Source organism: Anser anser (genome assembly GCF_964211835.1).
Source record: "Anser anser genome assembly, chromosome: 2".
NCBI lineage: Eukaryota > Metazoa > Chordata > Aves > Anseriformes > Anatidae > Anser > Anser anser.
The window spans coordinates 122,311,033-122,330,450 of NC_139721.1; the positions used below are offsets into that span (position 1 = coordinate 122,311,033).

The 19,418-nt window shown below is 40.9% G+C and overlaps 1 protein-coding gene across 13 annotated transcripts in view; it reads left to right on the plus strand.

Annotated features, from left to right (window-relative positions):
* The window catches only part of THRB (thyroid hormone receptor beta), a 167,070-nt gene extending 147,925 nt beyond the window's left edge, over nucleotides 1-19,145 (plus strand). For 12 of the 13 annotated variants that reach the window (XM_083824299.1, XM_083824304.1, XM_083824301.1 and 9 more), the window contains 5 exons: nucleotides 1,186-1,333; nucleotides 4,045-4,250; nucleotides 7,367-7,513; nucleotides 11,752-12,010; nucleotides 13,492-19,145. In XM_083824299.1, the coding sequence (XP_083680425.1) occupies nucleotides 1,186-1,333; nucleotides 4,045-4,250; nucleotides 7,367-7,513; nucleotides 11,752-12,010; nucleotides 13,492-13,733 (1,002 nt within the window). In that variant the 3' untranslated portion in view covers nucleotides 13,734-19,145. The remainder of the gene's footprint in view (nucleotides 1-1,185; nucleotides 1,334-4,044; nucleotides 4,251-7,366; nucleotides 7,514-11,751; nucleotides 12,011-13,491) is intronic. The other variant, XM_083824297.1, reaches the window with a different exon arrangement.
* Nucleotides 19,146-19,418: the final 273 nt, after the last annotated feature.

Consider the following 19,418-nt stretch of genomic DNA (forward strand, 5'->3'; position numbering starts at 1 on the left):
ATAAAATCCCTCCTCACTTGGATGTTGACATTGTTTTCAATGAAACCAAAGCCATTTGCAATGGCCCCAGTAAAACAGGACCAGGGTCTCAGCATGTTTTGTATGTCAAGGTGGTCCCAATCTGCATTGCTGAATGTAGACAGTCTCAAATAATGGCGACAATTGAAATTAAAGTGGAATTTAAATTTCTGCCTTTGCAACCTATCTTGTCCATATTACCATGGTCTTGCGAACTTTAGCTCTTGCTGAAGATATTGAGAAAATTTATGTTGAAATTAATATCAGGATTAGGTCTATAATGTTCAGAGAGAAGTTGTACCTGATCTCTCTACCTAAGGCCAGGGTCTGTGGTATGTACGAATCAGTGAGTCCAGTGGAGGTACATTAGTTTGTGTGAGCTGAGGATCTGACCTCGTATCTCTACTGCAATTGGCTATATATATATTATTATAGATAGGTAGATACTATATATATGGAGAGGGGTAGAGCTCTTTATTGGTGATGCTTGTTTTGAATACAGAAATTTGTGGTAAATATGAATTAATTCATTTTCTCAGAAATGCAGATCATTTGGGAATTATGGATCCATTATTTAGAACCAAACTCAAAGATTGGGAGAATCGGGCTTGACTGCAAAATTCTTATTCTTGCCCAGACTTGGTTGGTTGATTGGTTATTTGGCTTTGATGGAAAGATGGAAGCAAAACTGTTCATTCTTAACCCTTTAGTAGCATTACTTACACACCTTTACTATTTGTAGAAGCTGTCCTGTAATTATAAGTATGTATATGTCTCCTAGTATCCTTTGAATGGATTGCGTAATTTAGAAGGGGGCTCAAAATAAACTCCCTTGTTCAAGTACAAAAAAAAAAAAAAAGAGCACACAGAAACACAGGACTGGAAGAAGACATGTAATGGTTATTTGTTCCTCAGGGCAGTTGTCCTTATGCCTTTATTTATCTCAGATGCCTATATGTTTTAATTTTTAGGCCAGAAGTGCTCCATGAAACTCAGAAAAGGAATACTATAAACTATAAAACTGTTCTGTTCTTTTCCTCTTTGAGAGTTTAATGGAGTGTTTTATCTTGCATCCTTAGGTGCATTTCTACCAAACCAAAGTGACTCTCAATTTGAAAAAATTACACAGTACTAATGCTTTCCAATGTATTTATTTATTGCACTTAGGGATTTTTTAGAAGAACCATTCAGAAAAACCTCCATCCAACCTATTCCTGTAAATATGAAGGAAAATGTGTGATAGACAAAGTAACAAGAAATCAGTGCCAGGAATGTCGCTTCAAAAAATGTATCTTTGTTGGCATGGCAACAGATTGTAAGTATATTTTTCTCCTTTTCTTCCTTTTCTTTTTTTTTTTATGTATTTATTTGCCTAAAGTATGTTGATTGCTGAAGATTGTTAAAGTAAAGTAGAACTACCAGCATTTTTTGTTTTTAATAATTTGTTCTGGGGAAATATGCTCACTGCATCAAACCACTTTTAAAGGCTATAGTTTTTGTTTACGCTTTACCAGACTGCACCTTCTCCTGGCCTTACCAGGCTGAGTAGCAGTAGGAATGTTAACTCTTAGGAGGAGAGGAGAGAGAAATGCATCTGGATGGACACTTTGCTTGAAAAAAACATCTTGTTTAGAAAATTCTGGAGGATGTGAAATTGAATGTCATTGTATGAGTCATCCTGCAGTTGTTTGTTTTATTTTTAGCTCTGAAGAAGTTATCTGCAAAGAATTCGACTCTCATTCTAAAGAACTAGAACATATGGCTGTAAGATTAACCCTTAGGGGTCTTCTTTTCCTGACGTTGCACAGGGATTTACACCAATAACTTCAATTAGTGCAAATGGGAGGAACTCACATAAATCCCCCTGCGCATTAAAGTTAATGGTTGTTGCCAGCATAATCCTCTGGGAAAAAAAAAAAAAGGAAAGAAGGAAAACAGATCCAGTAAACAACATAAGAATATTCCAACTTAGTATTTTTCATTGGTAATGTATAACAATGCTTTCTGTATGGAAGGAAACAGAATAAATGACACAATTTTAACCAGGTGGAACTTCAGGAGAGGGAGCTGAATAACTGAGTAATTCTGGGTCATCAGTTCAAATCCATCCCAGTCTGACACATCAGACAATGATGAGCATCAACTATTTAGCAACTGTACAGAAAAAGAAGTTTGTCTGAGTTTGTTTCTGACTAGAAAGTGTAAATACCGTAAAGCTCTCTCTGTGGAGAACACATACAGATGTGTCAAAGGAGCTGTCATTGAGAGTGGCAGACAAGCTCGCTATCTCGAACTCAAGAAAGGTTTCTCCCACCTTAGAATTAAAATGTGTGAACAACACTGTGTAAACAGGACTTGTGTTACTCCTACTTGCATGCCACTGATTGTGGATCGGAATGGTCCTCCTTCTCTTAAACAGGCCAGTCTTTTCAGTGGCCTGTTCGTGTTTGTATGGGAATTGGGAAGAAACCTTCTGTGACGGTCAGAGATGTACAGCCCTGGGGCCTGTGTGTCTGGCATCACTGGAACTAGAGGGGATCTAGCAAGCCACAGAATGACTGCATTTGTAGGGCTTGGGGAAAGAACCAAAGGCAGGTTGTTTCTGGTCATATCATGCAACAGGTAGTTGATCCTCCTATGAATAAGACCACTCATCTATGAACTCTTTTAAATCCATTACATTATACTGGCTTACAAGAACACGTTATGAACAATAGAGTGTTGATTTTGCTAATACTGCTTTAAAGAAAACAAAAATGCATCTTTCCCAATGTGGATTACACCAAGTCAGTTACTGGAGCGTTTTGTCTCAGTCCTCACAAAGCTTTTACATATCAGTTTTATTGGTGGAATAAGCCACCAAAGACAATTGTAGTAGACATAATGTTACTAGAAGGATTAGAATGCTAAATCATTCTTTGCAATCCAGGCTTCTGCAAAAATGAAGTTTGGAGAGATAAGTAAGAGAACTATGTCATGTGTGATAATGAAGCATATTTCACAGTACTGAAGTACTTCTTTGCTGATTAAAGCACTCAGTTTGTTATCATCTGCAGATGACGCCAAGCTGAGAGGTGCAGTTGATAGGATAGAAGGGAAGGATGCCATCCAGAGGACCTGGGCAGGCCTGAGAAGTGGGCCCACATGAATCTCATGAGGTTCAAAAAGGCCAAGTGCCAGGTCCTGCACCTGGGTCAGAGCAGTCCCAGACATGAGAACAGACTCAGGGATGAATGAATTGAAAGCAGCTCTGCAGAAAAGGACTTCAGGGTAATGCTGGATGGAAAGTTGGACGTGAGCTGGCGGTGCACGCTTGCAGTCCAGAAGGCCAGTCATATCCTGGGCTGCATCAAAAGAAGCGTGATGAACAGGTCAAGGGAGGTGATTGTCCCCCTCCATCCCACCCTTGTGAGACCCCACCTGGAGCACTGCGTTCAGCTCTGGGGCCCCAGCACAAGAAAGACACGGACCTGTTAGAGCAGGTCCAGAGGAGGGCCACAGAAATGATCAGAAGGCTGGAGCAACTCTCCTTGAAAGAAAGGCCAAGAGAGCTGGGGTTGTTTTGCCTGGAGAAGAGAAGTCTCTGGGGAAACCTTAGAGCGGCCTTTCAATATTTAGAGGGAGCTTATAAGACAGAAAGAGACTTTTTACAGAGGCATGTAGTGTTAGGACAAGAGGTAATGGCTTTAAACTGAAAGAAATTTAGGTTAGATATTTGGAACAAATTATTTACTATGAGGGTTGTGAGGCACTGGACAGTTTGCCAGTGGATGCCCCATCCCTGGAGGTGTTCAAGGCCAGGCTGGATGGGGCTTTGGGCAACCTGGTCTGGTGGGAGGTGTCCCTGCCCATGGCAGGGGGTTGGAATTAGATGGTCTTTAAGGTCCCTTCCAACCTAAACCATTCTGTGGTTCTGTGATCAGTCAAGGAGTTTGTAATCAGTTAGTATATCAGGTACAGGAAAGACCAAAGTTCAGACAACCGTAAGAGCTCCCTGCCATTTTTGAATGTTTTTATCCCTGTTAGTGGTGTTGGATGACAGCAAGCGGTTGGCAAAGAGGAAGCTGATAGAAGAAAATCGAGAGAAGAGACGTCGGGAAGAGCTGCAGAAAACAATTGGGCACAAACCAGAGCCAACAGATGAGGAATGGGAGCTGATCAAAATTGTCACTGAAGCACATGTGGCCACCAATGCACAAGGAAGCCACTGGAAGCAAAAAAGGAAATTTCTGGTAGGGACTTCAGCCTTTTACGCTGCTCTCGGAGTCAGGTTCCTTTATTTCTTCTGAAGTCCCTTCCCAGCGTTGCAGCCACTGGTGTAACTGTATTGGCTTAAATGAAAAATTGTTTATTTTTGTAGTTACTGCTTACTTACTCTTGGCTGAGGTTCAATATTTGATCAGACCATGTACTTCAAAAGATAAATAGCTTATTACTCAGTTCAGGCTTACCCAGCTGGATATTTCTAGTGTGCTATGAGAAGAAAAAGTAGAAAAATTGTTTCACTCCTGATTAACAGCAGTATCAGTCTATAATGTACACCATATCTTTTTTTATGTGTTATATCTAGGAAAAGTTGTCTTTATAAAGGACTAGCATACAACATATTTAAAGTGTTAGAAAAAATGGCAAGTTTTAAATGGAAACTGATATTTTTAATTAATAACTTGTACTTCTTGTTTCCTTGTTCCAAAGTGAGCACATTAATTAAAGTAAATTTGATGAAGAAAAATAAATTTCAATGAAAGCAGGATGATACCTACACTATCGTATTGGGTTTGCAAAGAGGACTGAAGTTTTCAGCCTATACCCAAGGATCGGAAAATAAATAGTGATGCTCAGGCTTAGGAAATAATTTGTTTTATTTTTCTAGATCAATTTTTAAAGAAAATCCTTGCAGAATACAGAATGCGTAGACAGCACAAAAGAAGGATTATAGACTGCATGTCAGGAATACACGGGCATCTTTAACAGCCTGTGTATACCAAATCAGATAGAGTACATTCATTTTTTGCAAGCCTAGGCTCCTGCTGCCTAATCCACAATGGGAATCTTCACCCATTGTTAAATTGCAAGGAGAAACTTGATATTCAAAGCACCTGATCCCTTTTATAATGTTTTGTTAACTCCAGTGGCAGTGCCCAGATTTCTATATGAAAGGCCACACGTTCATAGTAGTGTGCTGTCAGGAAAACACAGCCAGTGGTCATTGGCAAGAAGTAACAGAGAAATTTCCAGTTTTCCTGTATAGCAAGGTTTGCTACATGGGTTTTAACAGGCCAAGAAGCTGAAACTATAACATCAGCTGCGGTAGCGCGTGGTTACTTGCACAGGAATACTGTTCTGTTGGTATCACCTGCTTTAGGTGATACAAAACTGGGGAGCTTGAGGTTGGGGTACAGGCATGAGGCAGGGCGTAAGGTGGTGTAAGGACAGGGCTGTTGGGAGAGGGGCAAAATGGGGCAGAGGCAGGGGTGGCAGCTGAAATGGACAGTTCAGAAACCAGCGGTGACCTCCACAGCTGGCTCTAGGCCAGACCAAACTGCTCTTGGTGCAGCCCTCGCTCCAGGCCCTCCGTGTTTTTTTTCACTCATGCTGAAGCCCTAGAGTTTCAAGGTGAGTGTAGGGAGCTCACTGACACCTTGCAGTGAGCACAGGAGGGAAAGTCCAGGGTGGCCTGACAACTCCAGGCAGAGGGCTTTGAAAACTCCCTGCCAGAAGCTGTTGGAGAGCAGGAGGAGCTGACTGCACACTTCACGAGCTGTGGGTCAGCCCTTTGGCAGATGAGGGTGGTCCTTCAACAGCAGGAGCTCCCTGGAGGCCTGGACCTCTTGTCCTGTTGAGGTGAGTTAGGTGGCAAGGGCTCTCCAGCAGCATGCCCTTCTGGAGTGTGTTTGTTTTAGCTAGCCACTTGAATTCTTCTGGCTTTCCCAAGGCAATGCTGTATTCTCTTTTCTTCTCACTAACAATGTTGTGCGTGGCTTCAGCTTCGAGTCTTCTCGCTTGGAAGTGATGAATATTGTTTATCATGAGCACGCAGACAATGTGGTTTAGTTTTCCAAGATGAAGGGAAGGGGAGAGCCTAAAACTGGGATTATTTGAGCTTTTTAGCAGGAGAAGCCCCTAGATAATTGAGCCCAGTCCTCTTCATTGTTCTTTTACAATTGGTTCTTGTTTTATTAGTGCACTGCTGAGTTTTTTCTTGAAAGAAGTTAGATTTGGATTCAGACTGATGACAGAGAGGGGGAAGGATCTTTTATGATGTGTTGCTTTAAAAAAAACACTATCGAGCACAAGTTTTTGTTACAGGCAGCAGTTTCAGCACCTCCCCTGCTTAAGTGCCCTTATATGAACGTCATGAACTCCATCAGTCTTAAAGGCATTGTTCTCTGGGCCTTATCCCATTTTGAACTCTCTAACATGAACAAAATGGAACCTCTGCATAGTGTTTGGCAGGTCTTTTACAACTGCAAAGCTGCACTTAGCAAACAGAGGAACAGCTTTGTCTGTTTTAAAAATACACAGTAACATTGACAAACTGTCAGAGAATCGGGAGAACATGTTGAAATGCAGTCAGAATGAAAAACATTCAATATGGATTCTGGTCAAACCTATTTTATTATGGGTTCCTATTGAAATCTTCATAATAGGATTTTTTTTTCTTGCTTGGAGAAGTCTTGGTCTAAAGTCATGCAGAATATGATTTTCAACCGGAATTTTACCCAAATGAGTTCAAATTCTAGTCAGTTTATCCAGACTAGCTTTGCATTAGCCTGTTCTTAGTCATCAGTTGTTTTAGCCTAGTTTTGTAAACAGGCCTTGACAATTGCCTGGAGCTCTGTGATATTGGGCAATCTGTTCTGGGAATGATTTCAGAACTTAGAGTAGGTGAAATAGCCCAGTACTGCAAAGCTCTGAGCATCTTCTAAGGTGTAACAAGTCACCTCTGTGCCCTTTGCTTTTAGAGCAACTTGTGAGAAACTCGTCACTTAAGAAACAAGATCATGCCTATATTTTAAAGCAAAAAATACATAAACTGCACCCACAAAATATTCAGATAGAGGCACAAGGAAGAAACTGCATGTGCACAAAAATGCAGCTGCCCACACAGCATGGGGAGTGGCTTGCCAGTCCCCCATTTCCATGTGCAGTATTCTCTTTCACAAATGCTTTACGAACAAATTCACAGTTTGTGGCATAATGGGCATAACTTAAAAAGTGGATTTAAAAAAAATAGTATTATTTTTTATTTTAACGTATCTTTGTTGCCAAGCAGGACTTTTTAAGAGTATCAAATGCTTGCTCGAAGATATATTGTTCCTTTAAATATCTTTCTTGATATCCTTAGCCAGAAGACATTGGTCAAGCACCAATAGTTAATGCCCCAGAAGGTGGGAAAGTGGATTTAGAAGCCTTCAGCCAGTTTACAAAAATTATCACACCAGCGATTACAAGAGTGGTGGATTTTGCCAAAAAGTTGCCTATGTTTTGTGAGGTAAGAAAAACCCTTGCATCCCTCATTTACATAGCTGTGGTTATACTGTATTCAAAATACTGGCACTGAACTGTAACAGGTAGGACTTTACTTAAAAAAATGGCTACATCTAAAATCAGAAAAACTAAGAATCAAAATAGATGGGATTAGAATCATCTGGATTTTTATGAGTTTTCTTTTTCCTGTGATTACTGAAATCCTGATTTTGTTCATCTGGAAGTCGTCATGGTTCATTAGGGACCTGAATGTCTTTAGAGGTAGCCTTGTACAAAGCAAATGAGCCAAAGGAAGCTGTCTAGAGGTATATTTGATACGTTTAATCAGATATTTTAGCACACACTTCCCTCTGTGCTTTCCAGTTCCTTGGCAGGTTTAGTATTGTGGAGCTGAATCTATGCAGTAACAAATTCTTCAAATGCAGGAACGTATCCCTATCCAGGAATGGCACTTGCCTCATTGTATTCCCTAGGTATGTTTTTCCTGAACAGGGAGGGTGTGCATAAGAGAATCTGTTAAAGTAATGGGGTGTCATTCTAGGTAGATAGTCACGTGTAAAATATACCCTAAGTAGACTCAAATAGACTTGGCTGCACATTAGGAATACGGAGGCCTAGGCTGATCTCATTTACACTGAGGTATCATTTTTAATGAAGGACCAGATGTAATGGCTGATGATATTTTTTCCTAGATTAAAAAACGTTATCGTAACTGCAGCCCAAGTGTAACTAAAAGAATATTTCAGTCTTAATAGTTGTAATAATTTTAAGTCTTGCTAATCCCTTAGGATCCACAACCATGAGAGTTTTAACATGGAAATATCCCCAGTCCAGCCATGGAAGGATGCCTGCCTGCTCTCCCACACTGCAGAACAACACTTGACTCTGCTGGAGGGTGACCATGCTCAAGGAGTTCATCGGGCTCCCTAACATGGAAACAGCTTTTCCCTCTAATAAGTAAACAGTCAGGAAAGAAACAACAGTCAGTTAAGGCAGCCGTAGCATTTTACTCTTCTGTGGCTGGCAGCTTTTCTTTACGGTCAGTCAAGGAGAGCTATTTATGTCAGCTAATGGTCTTTACCTCCTCTGGCACCTACAGAGTAAGAAGAGCTAAATATCAATGGTTGGCATAGTGTAAATAGCTCTCCCTGGCTAATCTTAGCATTAGCTCCATCAGCCAACAGAGCATGAAGTAGTGGCCCAGCATTAAGATTTTAAAAAAACAAGGAACGTATCCATAGATCAGGAGGCCCCTGCAGCATTCAGTGTCTGAGGGAAACTGTCTCCTCTGATTTAGTGTTTGTTGGTTGGAAGTTGCACTGACGTAACAAGGTAGTCTTTTTAATTTAGAAAGCTTTGCCAGTCAGACACGGACTGCAGTGCCCATCTGACATCTCCTACCCCTCCTGGCTACCATGGGCCCACTTGTGTCAGAGCTGAGCAGGAAGCATGGCTGAAGAAGTCAAGGAGTAGCTGGGCATGAACTCTGTAGGTTACACAGCTCGGCTAGGACAGGCTTTGCTTACAGCTGAGCCACTCTGTGAACCTGACACCCATACACCCATATACAGCGAGGTTTGACAGCAGAGTGAGGGGCAGCTCATGGTGAACACAAAGGGATAGGACAGCTGTCCTGAGCTGTCAAATAGTTGCTGCTATAGCATAAAGAAAATGACAAATGCTTGCTCCTTTTTGAAGGGGCACTGTCTTGTTGACTTTATTTCATACATTCATGTTTTTTAATCCATATCTTTTTCTTAGAAGGAACGCTGTGTGGGCTATGGACTGGTTTATGAGAAAAAAATCCTCCTTTCTCCCATAGGACATACACGGCATTCAAACATTATCTCCATTCTTAATTTCCACACGGGCTTAGGCTGAGAGTGCTGTATATCTCTGTGAAGGAGACTGACTAAGCAGAACTTAATCAGTTTGATGTGAGTTTAGGTGTCATGGGCATCAGTGATTCCACATTGGATAAGTCTGCGTACACAACCCTTCTAGGTGGCTCAGCTCAGCTCAGCTCCACGCACTGCATTACATGTGAGTGATGGCTGCCAGGATGTCCTGCTGGGGTGAACACCTCAGGTTTCTGCCTTTTGCATTTTCTCCCTACAGTGAGAAAAGGAAAGGACAACGTGTGGCAGGTATCAGTCACATTTGTTTACCCCGCTCCTGGATGGTGCTCTGGTTGCAATGCTCAGTGGTGGGTGTAGTATTGAAACCTGCATAGTTGGGAGCACAACCGAAGTTCAGGCCTCCTGTCTTTGGTAAATGCTGCTATTGGCAAATAAGACCTGAGGCACAGTGTCAGCGAAACAGGTGTATCCTTCAGAATTAGGAAAGAAATGATGGATAGGCAAAGTCAGATCACCTCTACAACAAAGAATTTTTAAGAAGGTTCATGTAGGAAGAGAAGTTCTCTATGGTTTAATGGCTCACTACTAAAACAGCTGAAGTGTCAAGTAATATCTTCCCTGCTAGCGTCTGTCTGGTTTTCTTCCCCCATTCTTCATTCTCCTCCTTAGGTTTTTTTCTTCATTTCTCTTTGGTTCTTCTCCCTTCTTTTCTCTCATGTCTGTTTTTTGTCTGCAGTTACCTTTTCTTATATCTCTCATGGTTGCTCACTTTTCTTTCTTTTTCTTTTTTTTCAATTTCTTACCATGTTCGTTTCCCTACTTCGGTCTCAGCAGCCAAGCAGTGGTGGTGTCGTTGGGTAACAAGACTGCCCCTATGTCTGTGCAGCCTTTCACACACTACCGCTGAGCTGAGTGTGATCCTCAGACAAAGTGATTGCCCTGAACAGGATGAGTCATTTTTCTTATATATCAAGCACTTTACACCTGAAGTGGGCATTGCTGGAAAAATAGCTGCATGATTCAACTACTTTTCTGACTGTGGCTGGCTTTGTGCTTTAAACTCTTCTCTAACAAGCAGCTGCTTTCCTCTAGTGTTAGGTAACTGTCTGGCATCCACCCTCCATGGTTTTACACCAAATAAATGCAATTGCTTTGTGAGTGCACAGTTGCCACATAAATTTACAGTGTTCTGTGGTTTGTTTTGTTGAGTGTTTTTTTTTCATCTTGAATTGAAATTCAGGTAAATATAACTTGATATGAATCAGAAATGAAAGAATTTTTGCCTTCTTTCAATGCAAGTAGATACAAGTCACTTTTTCACATGTGACTCTTTGCTGTTCATTTAGTGCCAATCTCAAAATGGCCTTGTTTTTGTTCTTTTTTTTTACTATTTTTGCTATTGTTGGACTACCTATGTAAATATAAAGACATGCTTTATAGAACACATTCTCCTAATGTGTCAACATCCTGGTAATACTTTATAAAAACAGAACCTACCTCTGCCAATTTGGACACCTTACCATTTTTTAAGTTACGGAAGAGACGAGTCTTGCCACATGCCCTGAAGATCACAGCTTATGCACCAGCATAAAAGCTGGACCTATGCCATAGATTTTTTGTCTGTCCAGCAATAACATAGGGAGTCTAGGGAGGTCAGCCTTACTAGGATAATATAGCTTGATAACTTGTGTTGTTTGAAATGGACAGAGAATTCACAGCACATGCCCCACTGATTGACATACCTCTTTTAGATTTAAAAAAATATATATATTAAATTCTGTTTATTACAAAGCAGTCCACTCTTCTGGACCCTACCAAACATCTTCCACTGTGGTCAGGTGAGAAATCAGCATGGCTGGCAGTGAGTTTGACTGGGCCTTTACCAGCCCCCATTACAGTTTATTTTGTTATGCCAAGTTATAAGCCGGAGGAGCTCAGGAGTGGAAGAGAGGAACCTCTCAGAATAAATCTTCTTAAGGTTTATTGGACTTAATTTTGTAATGTTCCCACAAACTAAGAGGTCTCACGGAAAGGAGCACTTCTGAAAGTTGGGTCACTTCACCTGAGCATCTGCACCGATTTGGTTTGCTGTGAATATCTTGCTGAGGTCCACTTCCCTACCACTGTGTTATCACTAGATTTCCTAAGGGTACGTGAGGGTGTTAACCTGCCAGGAGTTTCTGAAAGCAGGAATGTGAGTCTTGGAGTTTTGTGAGGTGCACTCGAACTAGCTGGTCAGCAGCACGTTTGTAGGGAGACTGCTGTACGCCAGGTAGTGCCCTGGGATGTTAAATGTGGATTCATGGTCAAGAATTTACTGTAGTTGTAAATCAGTTCGGTTTGAAAAACACATATTTTTCTTTACCATTTATGATTTCTGCAGCTGCCATGTGAAGACCAGATCATCCTTCTGAAAGGCTGCTGTATGGAGATAATGTCCCTCCGAGCAGCAGTTCGCTATGACCCCGAGAGTGAGACTTTAACGCTAAATGGGGAGATGGCGGTGACAAGGGGCCAGCTGAAAAATGGGGGTCTTGGCGTAGTGTCTGATGCCATTTTTGACCTGGGCATGTCTCTTTCTTCATTTAACCTGGATGACACCGAGGTTGCCCTTCTTCAGGCTGTTCTGCTCATGTCGTCAGGTGAGAACAGAAATATATTGGGACCCCAATCATTCTGAAACTCTTTAGTCTTCATCACAAGTCTCTCTTTAAAGAAACGGGGCATGTTAGATCTTGTAGTGCTGATTGGAGTAATGTGGGTAAAATTCTCTCTCAAAATCTTGATGCATTTTAAAATCAGTTTCGTGAGCACAAGGAAAAAAAGGGTATTCAGAGAGACAGGCATAGAAGTGGCTTTGGTGACACACCTCGCTCAGTTTAGTGACTTAACAGGGAGGCAGGAGTGATCATCAGAAAGATCTGGTTCTGAGCCAGTTTGCCTTGACTAGAAAAATGATAATTTAGCAACACTTGTCCTTACAGTAAGTTCCCTGTCCCCCTAAGTACTGTCATGCACTAGGTGAGAAGTACAGTTAATACGCATTTCCAGCAGTCTCACATGCTTAGTTTGACCTTTGTTTTTTCCTACTTAACAACACCCCCGCTTGCTAACTGGCATTTGAGAGCTGTGTTGATTCCCTGCACTGGGACTGTTTTAGCTGGTCTCTTGGTGACGTGATACAGAAGCAGCATAGACCGTTTTGTATGATTTCCAAACAGTTTATTTCCTTCTCAGATCAAATATATTTTCAAATATGCTTCCCCTGACTGTGCCAGCCCAAAGAGGAAATTCCATTCTTGGGCAGTGGCAGATTTGGCAAGGTTTTGTTTTAAGACCACTTTGAAGACTGGACACTGAGTAATAGTACACAGACAGCGATTAACAAGAATTAACTTTGTCTTCAAAACAGAAAGGTTTCCACATTCATCACAACACAGCACATGACATTCCCAGTCAAAACATTTTGATTTCTTTTTAGTTCCCTACACAGTGATACACAAATGGAGTTTCAGAAGGCAGTTCAGAAGACCTGCTTTCCTAGAACTGTCTCCTGAAGAGTGACCTGTGAAAGGAACTTTTCCAGCACTCACATGGGAGCTGATTCAAACTGTCTGCCAAACTTTTGGCATTTATTGTTCTGTGGTGCTCCATAACAGTTTCCTTTGCAGCTCACTTGTGGATCAAAGACTGATCAAAGCCTTGCAGGCTGTAGTGAAAGAGATAGGAAAGAACTGTAATTTAGATATCTGACGAGGAATTTTTTTGGTTAGTAGTTGTTTTACAGTAAGATATACATAGAAGCCTCAGCTGAGATCAAGGATATGCTGCTCCAGTCACTGCAAGGAAACGCTTCCCAAACGGCTATTTTCAAGAAGATGGGCAAAATAGACAAAAGGATGAAGAAAGGAAGAATGATCTCCTTGTTCTATCAAGGATAGTACTGAGGCACATGTAAATGAGATGCCCAGGGTCAAAGAAGTTGTTTGAGTCAAAGCAGATTCCCTTGGCCTCCATCTTTTCTTTTCTTACGACAGAATAATCCTATTTTGCCTAATTTATGATCAAGAATTCCTTAAAGTAAACGAGTTTTAATGATAATTCTGTTTCTTTGTATCTGCAGATCGCCCAGGCCTTGTTTGCGTCGAGAGGATAGAAAAGTGTCAAGAGGGTTTCCTCCTGGCATTTGAACACTACATTAATTACAGAAAACACCATGTTGCACACTTTTGGCCAAAACTGCTGATGAAAGTGACAGATCTGCGAATGATTGGAGCCTGCCATGCCAGCCGCTTCCTGCACATGAAGGTGGAGTGCCCCACAGAACTCTTCCCTCCGTTGTTCCTGGAGGTGTTTGAGGATTAGAGAGACTGGAGCAGTCCTCCGCACCCCTGTCGCACTACTGGCTGTCATGTCATTCCATTGCCCAGCTCTTCTCACCCTTGTTTGTTCTTCTTTTGTTCTCTTCTGATTCTTGAGGCGGGGTTGGGTTTTTGTTTGTGTTTTAGTTTTGTTTGTTTGGGGTTGCTGGGGGCAGTTGCATACACATGGATGAAAACGTCCCTTTAATGCAGGTACTTGTGACTATTGCAGTTTGTTCTTCGGTCCTTTGATGTGAATGCTTTGACAGCTTAACAGTGAAAATACAAACAGACCAGTCTCATTCACCAGCACTTGCGTGGTCACCAGCTCACATGCATCATTGCTTGGAAGTTATGGGAGATTAACTGAAGTGGCAGAAAATAAATTGGCCTGCAAGTTAAAACAGCTATTGTTAATTTGATCCTGGCAATTCTGTCTAGTATTACCTCACTTTACAGGGCACAAGTGACCATTTAATGCAATGAAATTTCCAGTCTTCATGGTTGTTTCTATTGTGACAATTACCATTATGATCTAGGATCTTCATCACCATCATGATCCCATCATTATCTGAGGATTGTTCCAATGGATGCAGTTTTACCGTGCCCCATAAATCAAGTATCTAGAAAATGCAGAGTGGTAAAAGGGACTGATTCATTTTTTTCCATGTGTATAAGAAAGTAAGATCCTTCAGTTCTTACTGTGTTTGAACTCCAGGTAACTTCACTGGGAGGTCTGTTGGAGCTAGGAGGGAAATTCGGTCCTCTGAGATGCTTTTTCCTGAGAGTGGGGTGATCTGCTTGTTCTGAGGTGTGTGGAAAATCCATCGCTCTGAAGGAGGAGGCTGTTTGTCAGGATAGCAGGATTTCCTCGGAATTATTCAGGGATGTGAGTGATCACAGAGTGATGACAAGGAGAATGAAACATATGGGATGACGATCAGATGGAACAAAAACCAGTTGTGTTATTAATGACACTCGAGACTGTACAGCTTTATCCCAGTAATACAAATAGCATTGCTTGGCAGTAATCTTTTGTTTTATATATATATATAAAGTTTATATGCACGTATATATATATAATTTTATATATATATAATTACAAATCTTCAGCAGATGTCTTAAACATTTTTCCATATTTTTGTGTTTTCTCTCTCTCTCTCTCTCTCCTTCTTTCACCCTCTCTTGTGTGTGTGTATGTTTATGTGTGTTGATCAGCTAGGTTCTCCCTCCTTGGTGTGCGTTTGTGTTTTGTTTGGCTAGTTTCTCACTTGATTCCTTCAAATAATTTATTTCCACTAACTGCACTAGCAGGAACTGACGTGAGCAAAGACAGGATGTCCTGCTGCCGAAATCTGCAAGCCAGTATTCAGAATACTGGAATGTTTGGAGGCCTGTAATGAGGGCATTATGGGTAGAGGTTCCTTTCTGTCATCCATCTCCTTTCAGGGGCTTTGTCCCTGGATTTTATAAACTTGATATTAAACCATCCTCTGAATTTGTATGATACATCAAAAGCATTCTTCTGTTCTTCCTGGGAACTCAGAGACTTAGTTCACCTATTTCGCACTTCCTCGTATCCCACATTCCTTTGTGTTGTGCATTCATTAGTACCAGTTTCTGTCTCTGCTATTTATTGATATATTTGCCTGGCAAGTCAGTGGGCATTGTTAGGGTGGTTGTGTTGACTTTCAAAGCTCATGGCCCATATCTAAACCAATACGTTACACATTTATCCCCTCATGAGACCACGATACTCAGGAAAATTTAATCTTACAGGTGGAACACAGAAAATACATGCCAGAGGTTAAATTATTTTCACCTCTGTTTCCCTTTATCACTGATAAAGCGTTTGGAGTGCTGTTGGCTCTTCTTTCAGGGTTGTGGAATCTTGTTCTCCCTGTTCTTTGATATCATATGCACCTGTAGTGAGTTGTGAGCATTGATGTTATTCCTTACAGGTTGTGCACGTAATTTCATGAGAATATAAAACACAATGGCGTGTTCAGGGCTTTTTGCAGGTAGCAAGTAGGCAGGCCATTGGAAATTAGTCCTTAAATGCTTGCTGGAGTTGAAGAACCTCTGTCGTGGGCTGTGTTTGCTCCATCGCAAAATGTGTGCCAACACCATTCTCTACCCAAATTCCTGGTAGAGTGCTATGTCTTGGGGACGAGGAGCCGGAAACTCTCCTGCTTTTTGGAACAAGAAACCAGACAACTTGATGAACTTGCTTGTGTTGGTTCTGCAGAATCTCAGATGGGCAGCATCTGCAGTCAGTGAAGAATATTAGATATCTGATTTGGGGGTGGTTTGGTAGGGCACTGACAGTATGTAGGAAGAGCAAAAAACCAGCCCATCCATTACTGGCATCTATACCCCAGATGGCTCTCAAAAATAAAAGAAGTGCGTGTGTCTTTTGGAGTTCTGTACTGCCAGAGTATGGAGTTCCTTCTGAAGCCTGTCTGAGTATCTCATCTAATAGCTAAATGTGAGCTTGAGTTGGTGTACAAGCTTTTGACTGTGCTGCAGATGAGACTGCAGAGAAAAAAATGTCATTTTCCCCTGGTCATTCACAGTGACCTCACTACAAGCCTTTTTTTCTTGAGCTTCAGTTCCTAGAGTCACATTGCTACTTGAGAGATTGTCTCTCATTAAGATCAACAATTCTCATCCTTTGGGTTATAAAGAAAATCAGTAGCCTAAATTGGCAGTCACTACCCAAAAGTGACTTCTCGTAGCTTGTAACTACTGAGGCCACCACTACTGGCCTTTGAACACTTGGGAGTGTCAGGACTGCATTAATCAAAAAATAGAAAAGGTCACAGGTGAGAAAAAATGTGAGAGTTACTGGATTGACTTGGGAAGCAGCGAGAGATGAAGGAACCTGCAACACCCTGGACAGAGCTGCAGTTTGAGGCAGTGCTGAGAATTAACACTTCGCACACTGGCTGCTATAAAAATAATTGCTCATACAGGAACTTGTCTCCAAAGGTGACCAAAGCAAGTTACAAAGTTTTAAAACACAGCCTGTGTAAATGTATGTCTGAATTCAGGCGTGTAAGCCGCATTTAGGCATCCAAGCTAATGGCCTGACTTCCCAAGATGCCGATGCAGCTTGGGGTTGTGGTTAATCAGGGTTCAGAAAACCAGACCTCCTTTCTTAGATGACTGCAGATGGGCCGAAGTGCGTAAAATCAGGCGACCGACTTTGAATAGTTCAGCAGTGCTTTAAGCAGTAAGGACATATGTCAGCATACTTTTCTAGCTTTTTAGATTACATTGGCTCTGATTAACAGGGGGATTAGTAATACTCCTCATTGAAAACTAAGAACTAGCTCTTAGTCTGACAGATTTGATGTTCTGACATCTAATGGCCTCTGATCTCCTACCAGTCTTGTTTGTGTGTCTTCAGTGACTTCCTTAGTCTGATTCCTGATCTACATGATCATGAGAGCAAAATTAAAACCCATGAGGATGCTCTTGCAGACTCGTACTAGTGGATGTGACCTCAGTCCTGCAATGACTTACCTGCTTTTATACACCAGTGGTCTCAGGCCACTGCAGAATTAGTTGAGCCACTGGATTTACCACCTGAGTGGCAGACATCAGTACTGCAGCTACAGTCAGCAGCATTTGTAGGACCTGGCCTTTTGAGGGAAACAACGGGCACTTTTCAGTGCAGTCCAGCATCTTCTTTCTGACGGTGCCACACAACCCTCATTTTTGCTTTGTGGTCTGTGTGGGGGTGTTGCATAGAAGATTCTTCCTCTCAAACCTGATTGTCATCCTTCATGGTTTTGCCCTGGGTAACAAGTGCATTTAGATGCCCGTTTCATGTGTAATCTCAGTTAAGTTATTGATATTTATAATGACACATATAGTGTGTGATAATGATTTTTGTTTACATTCTGCCAAAATGTAGGTGTTAGAGTTAGACCTCTGAGGCCCAAAACCATCCTTGAGCAAAGTGCTTGCTTCTTCAGAGGCAGGCATCAGAAAGAGAAAAAAAATATGTCCAGAAAGACCATTTGTGTCTGAAATCTGCCAAGACAGGGCTGTTGATCACAAGCAGAGCATGTCATTGCTAGTGATGTATTTTTATGCTATGGAACTCTAACCTGTATATGTCATATTGACTTTTTGCTGCATGAATCATAAATTATAAAAATCAGTCTTACAGTTTTGAGATGTAGCCAGCATTCCTAAGGCTAAACCTTTTTCATTGACAGAATCGAAATCCACAACCAAGGAATATATTCCTCTCACTGTGAGAGCAATTGAAAGCGTTCAACATTTATCTTTTCACAAAGGAAGAGGCAACAGGACCTCTTAATGTGTCTTGTTATTGTGATCATCTGGAAATGATTGCCAGACGTTTCCTTTTGATATAGCAATGAAGTGATCCGTATTTAAATTTTATAGAGAGAAACTTTATTCTAGTGTGATAGAGATTTATTTTCCACTTAAAGATTCAAAACAGTGTGAGCACATTTTTTTACTATGGTATATTTTTGCTTTAAAATTAAAAACAACAAAAAAAAAAAGGTTTGGCCTTATCACAAAGTTTTAGTGTGCCGTATAGATGTTAGCAAATGCAAAGAGTATGCATTATTTGTGTGTATCCACATTGACTGATGTCGCCTTCGAAAAGCAATATTGTGCAGGTAATAAGTTGTTTGTGACTGTCCATTGCACAGTTTACCTTCTTTAAAAGCTAACCTTGTTTATGCACAAGACAATCAAATGTAAATCTACATCAGCACCCAGGTGTAGATTAAATTTATGTAAATTACTGAGCACAATGTAAAACATTAAAAGACACTTTATTTAATTACACATTTAATGTTGGTAAAGATAGTATCAGGGCATGAACTAGCTGACATACTGTAATTTCTTTTTCTCTTTTCCTACTTCCTTAGCACTCTTAAGTTTTAGTTTGCTCATAAATACATCAAATTAGTCATTCATCTTTTTTTTTTTTTTTTGAAGAGAAGGGTGGTTTGGGTTGTTTATTTGTTTTTATAAAGTTAGTTGGGAGGATTTCTTACTTTGTCTATGAGGTTTGTGGGTTTTGCTTATTTGGTTTATTTTTTTATATCAGTTTCGTGCCCTGAGGGTAAGGCAAACAATACACAGTACAGTAAAAAACAAAATACCTTGGATGATGTATTTTTTTGCAAACAGTGTTAAGAGTTATGCTAGATTGGTAATATTTTTTCAGCCTAAAATATATTAAAAAAAAAATCTGTGATCACAAATGTTTTAAACTATCTAAAGAGAAAATTTGTATATTTGGGGGAAGAAAATAATTTTTACATAGCTTTTGTATGCAGATATTAAAATGTAATTATGAATATAGTGGGCATAGATAACTGTGTAAGCTTGAATTCTAAAAAAGAAAAAGCTTATAACCGAACAGTGGTCCTGGTCTCTCTTTCTCTTTGTCCCAGGCTGTTAGTCAGCTGTCACACACTTCCAAGCTGCGGGCATGGGAGGAGTAGGGCACAGAGCAAAGTGTTGTGTTGTCACTAACCTGTTCTCGTTTCTCTCCTTCTGCATCCCTTTCATCACCTATCTCCTGTCTTCTCTCCTCTCCTCCCTCGGGCGCCCAGCCGATGACTTTCACTTCCCTGCTCTTTACATCAGCCAAACGTAACTCGTTGTGGAGAACTGACTCTTGATTTATGTC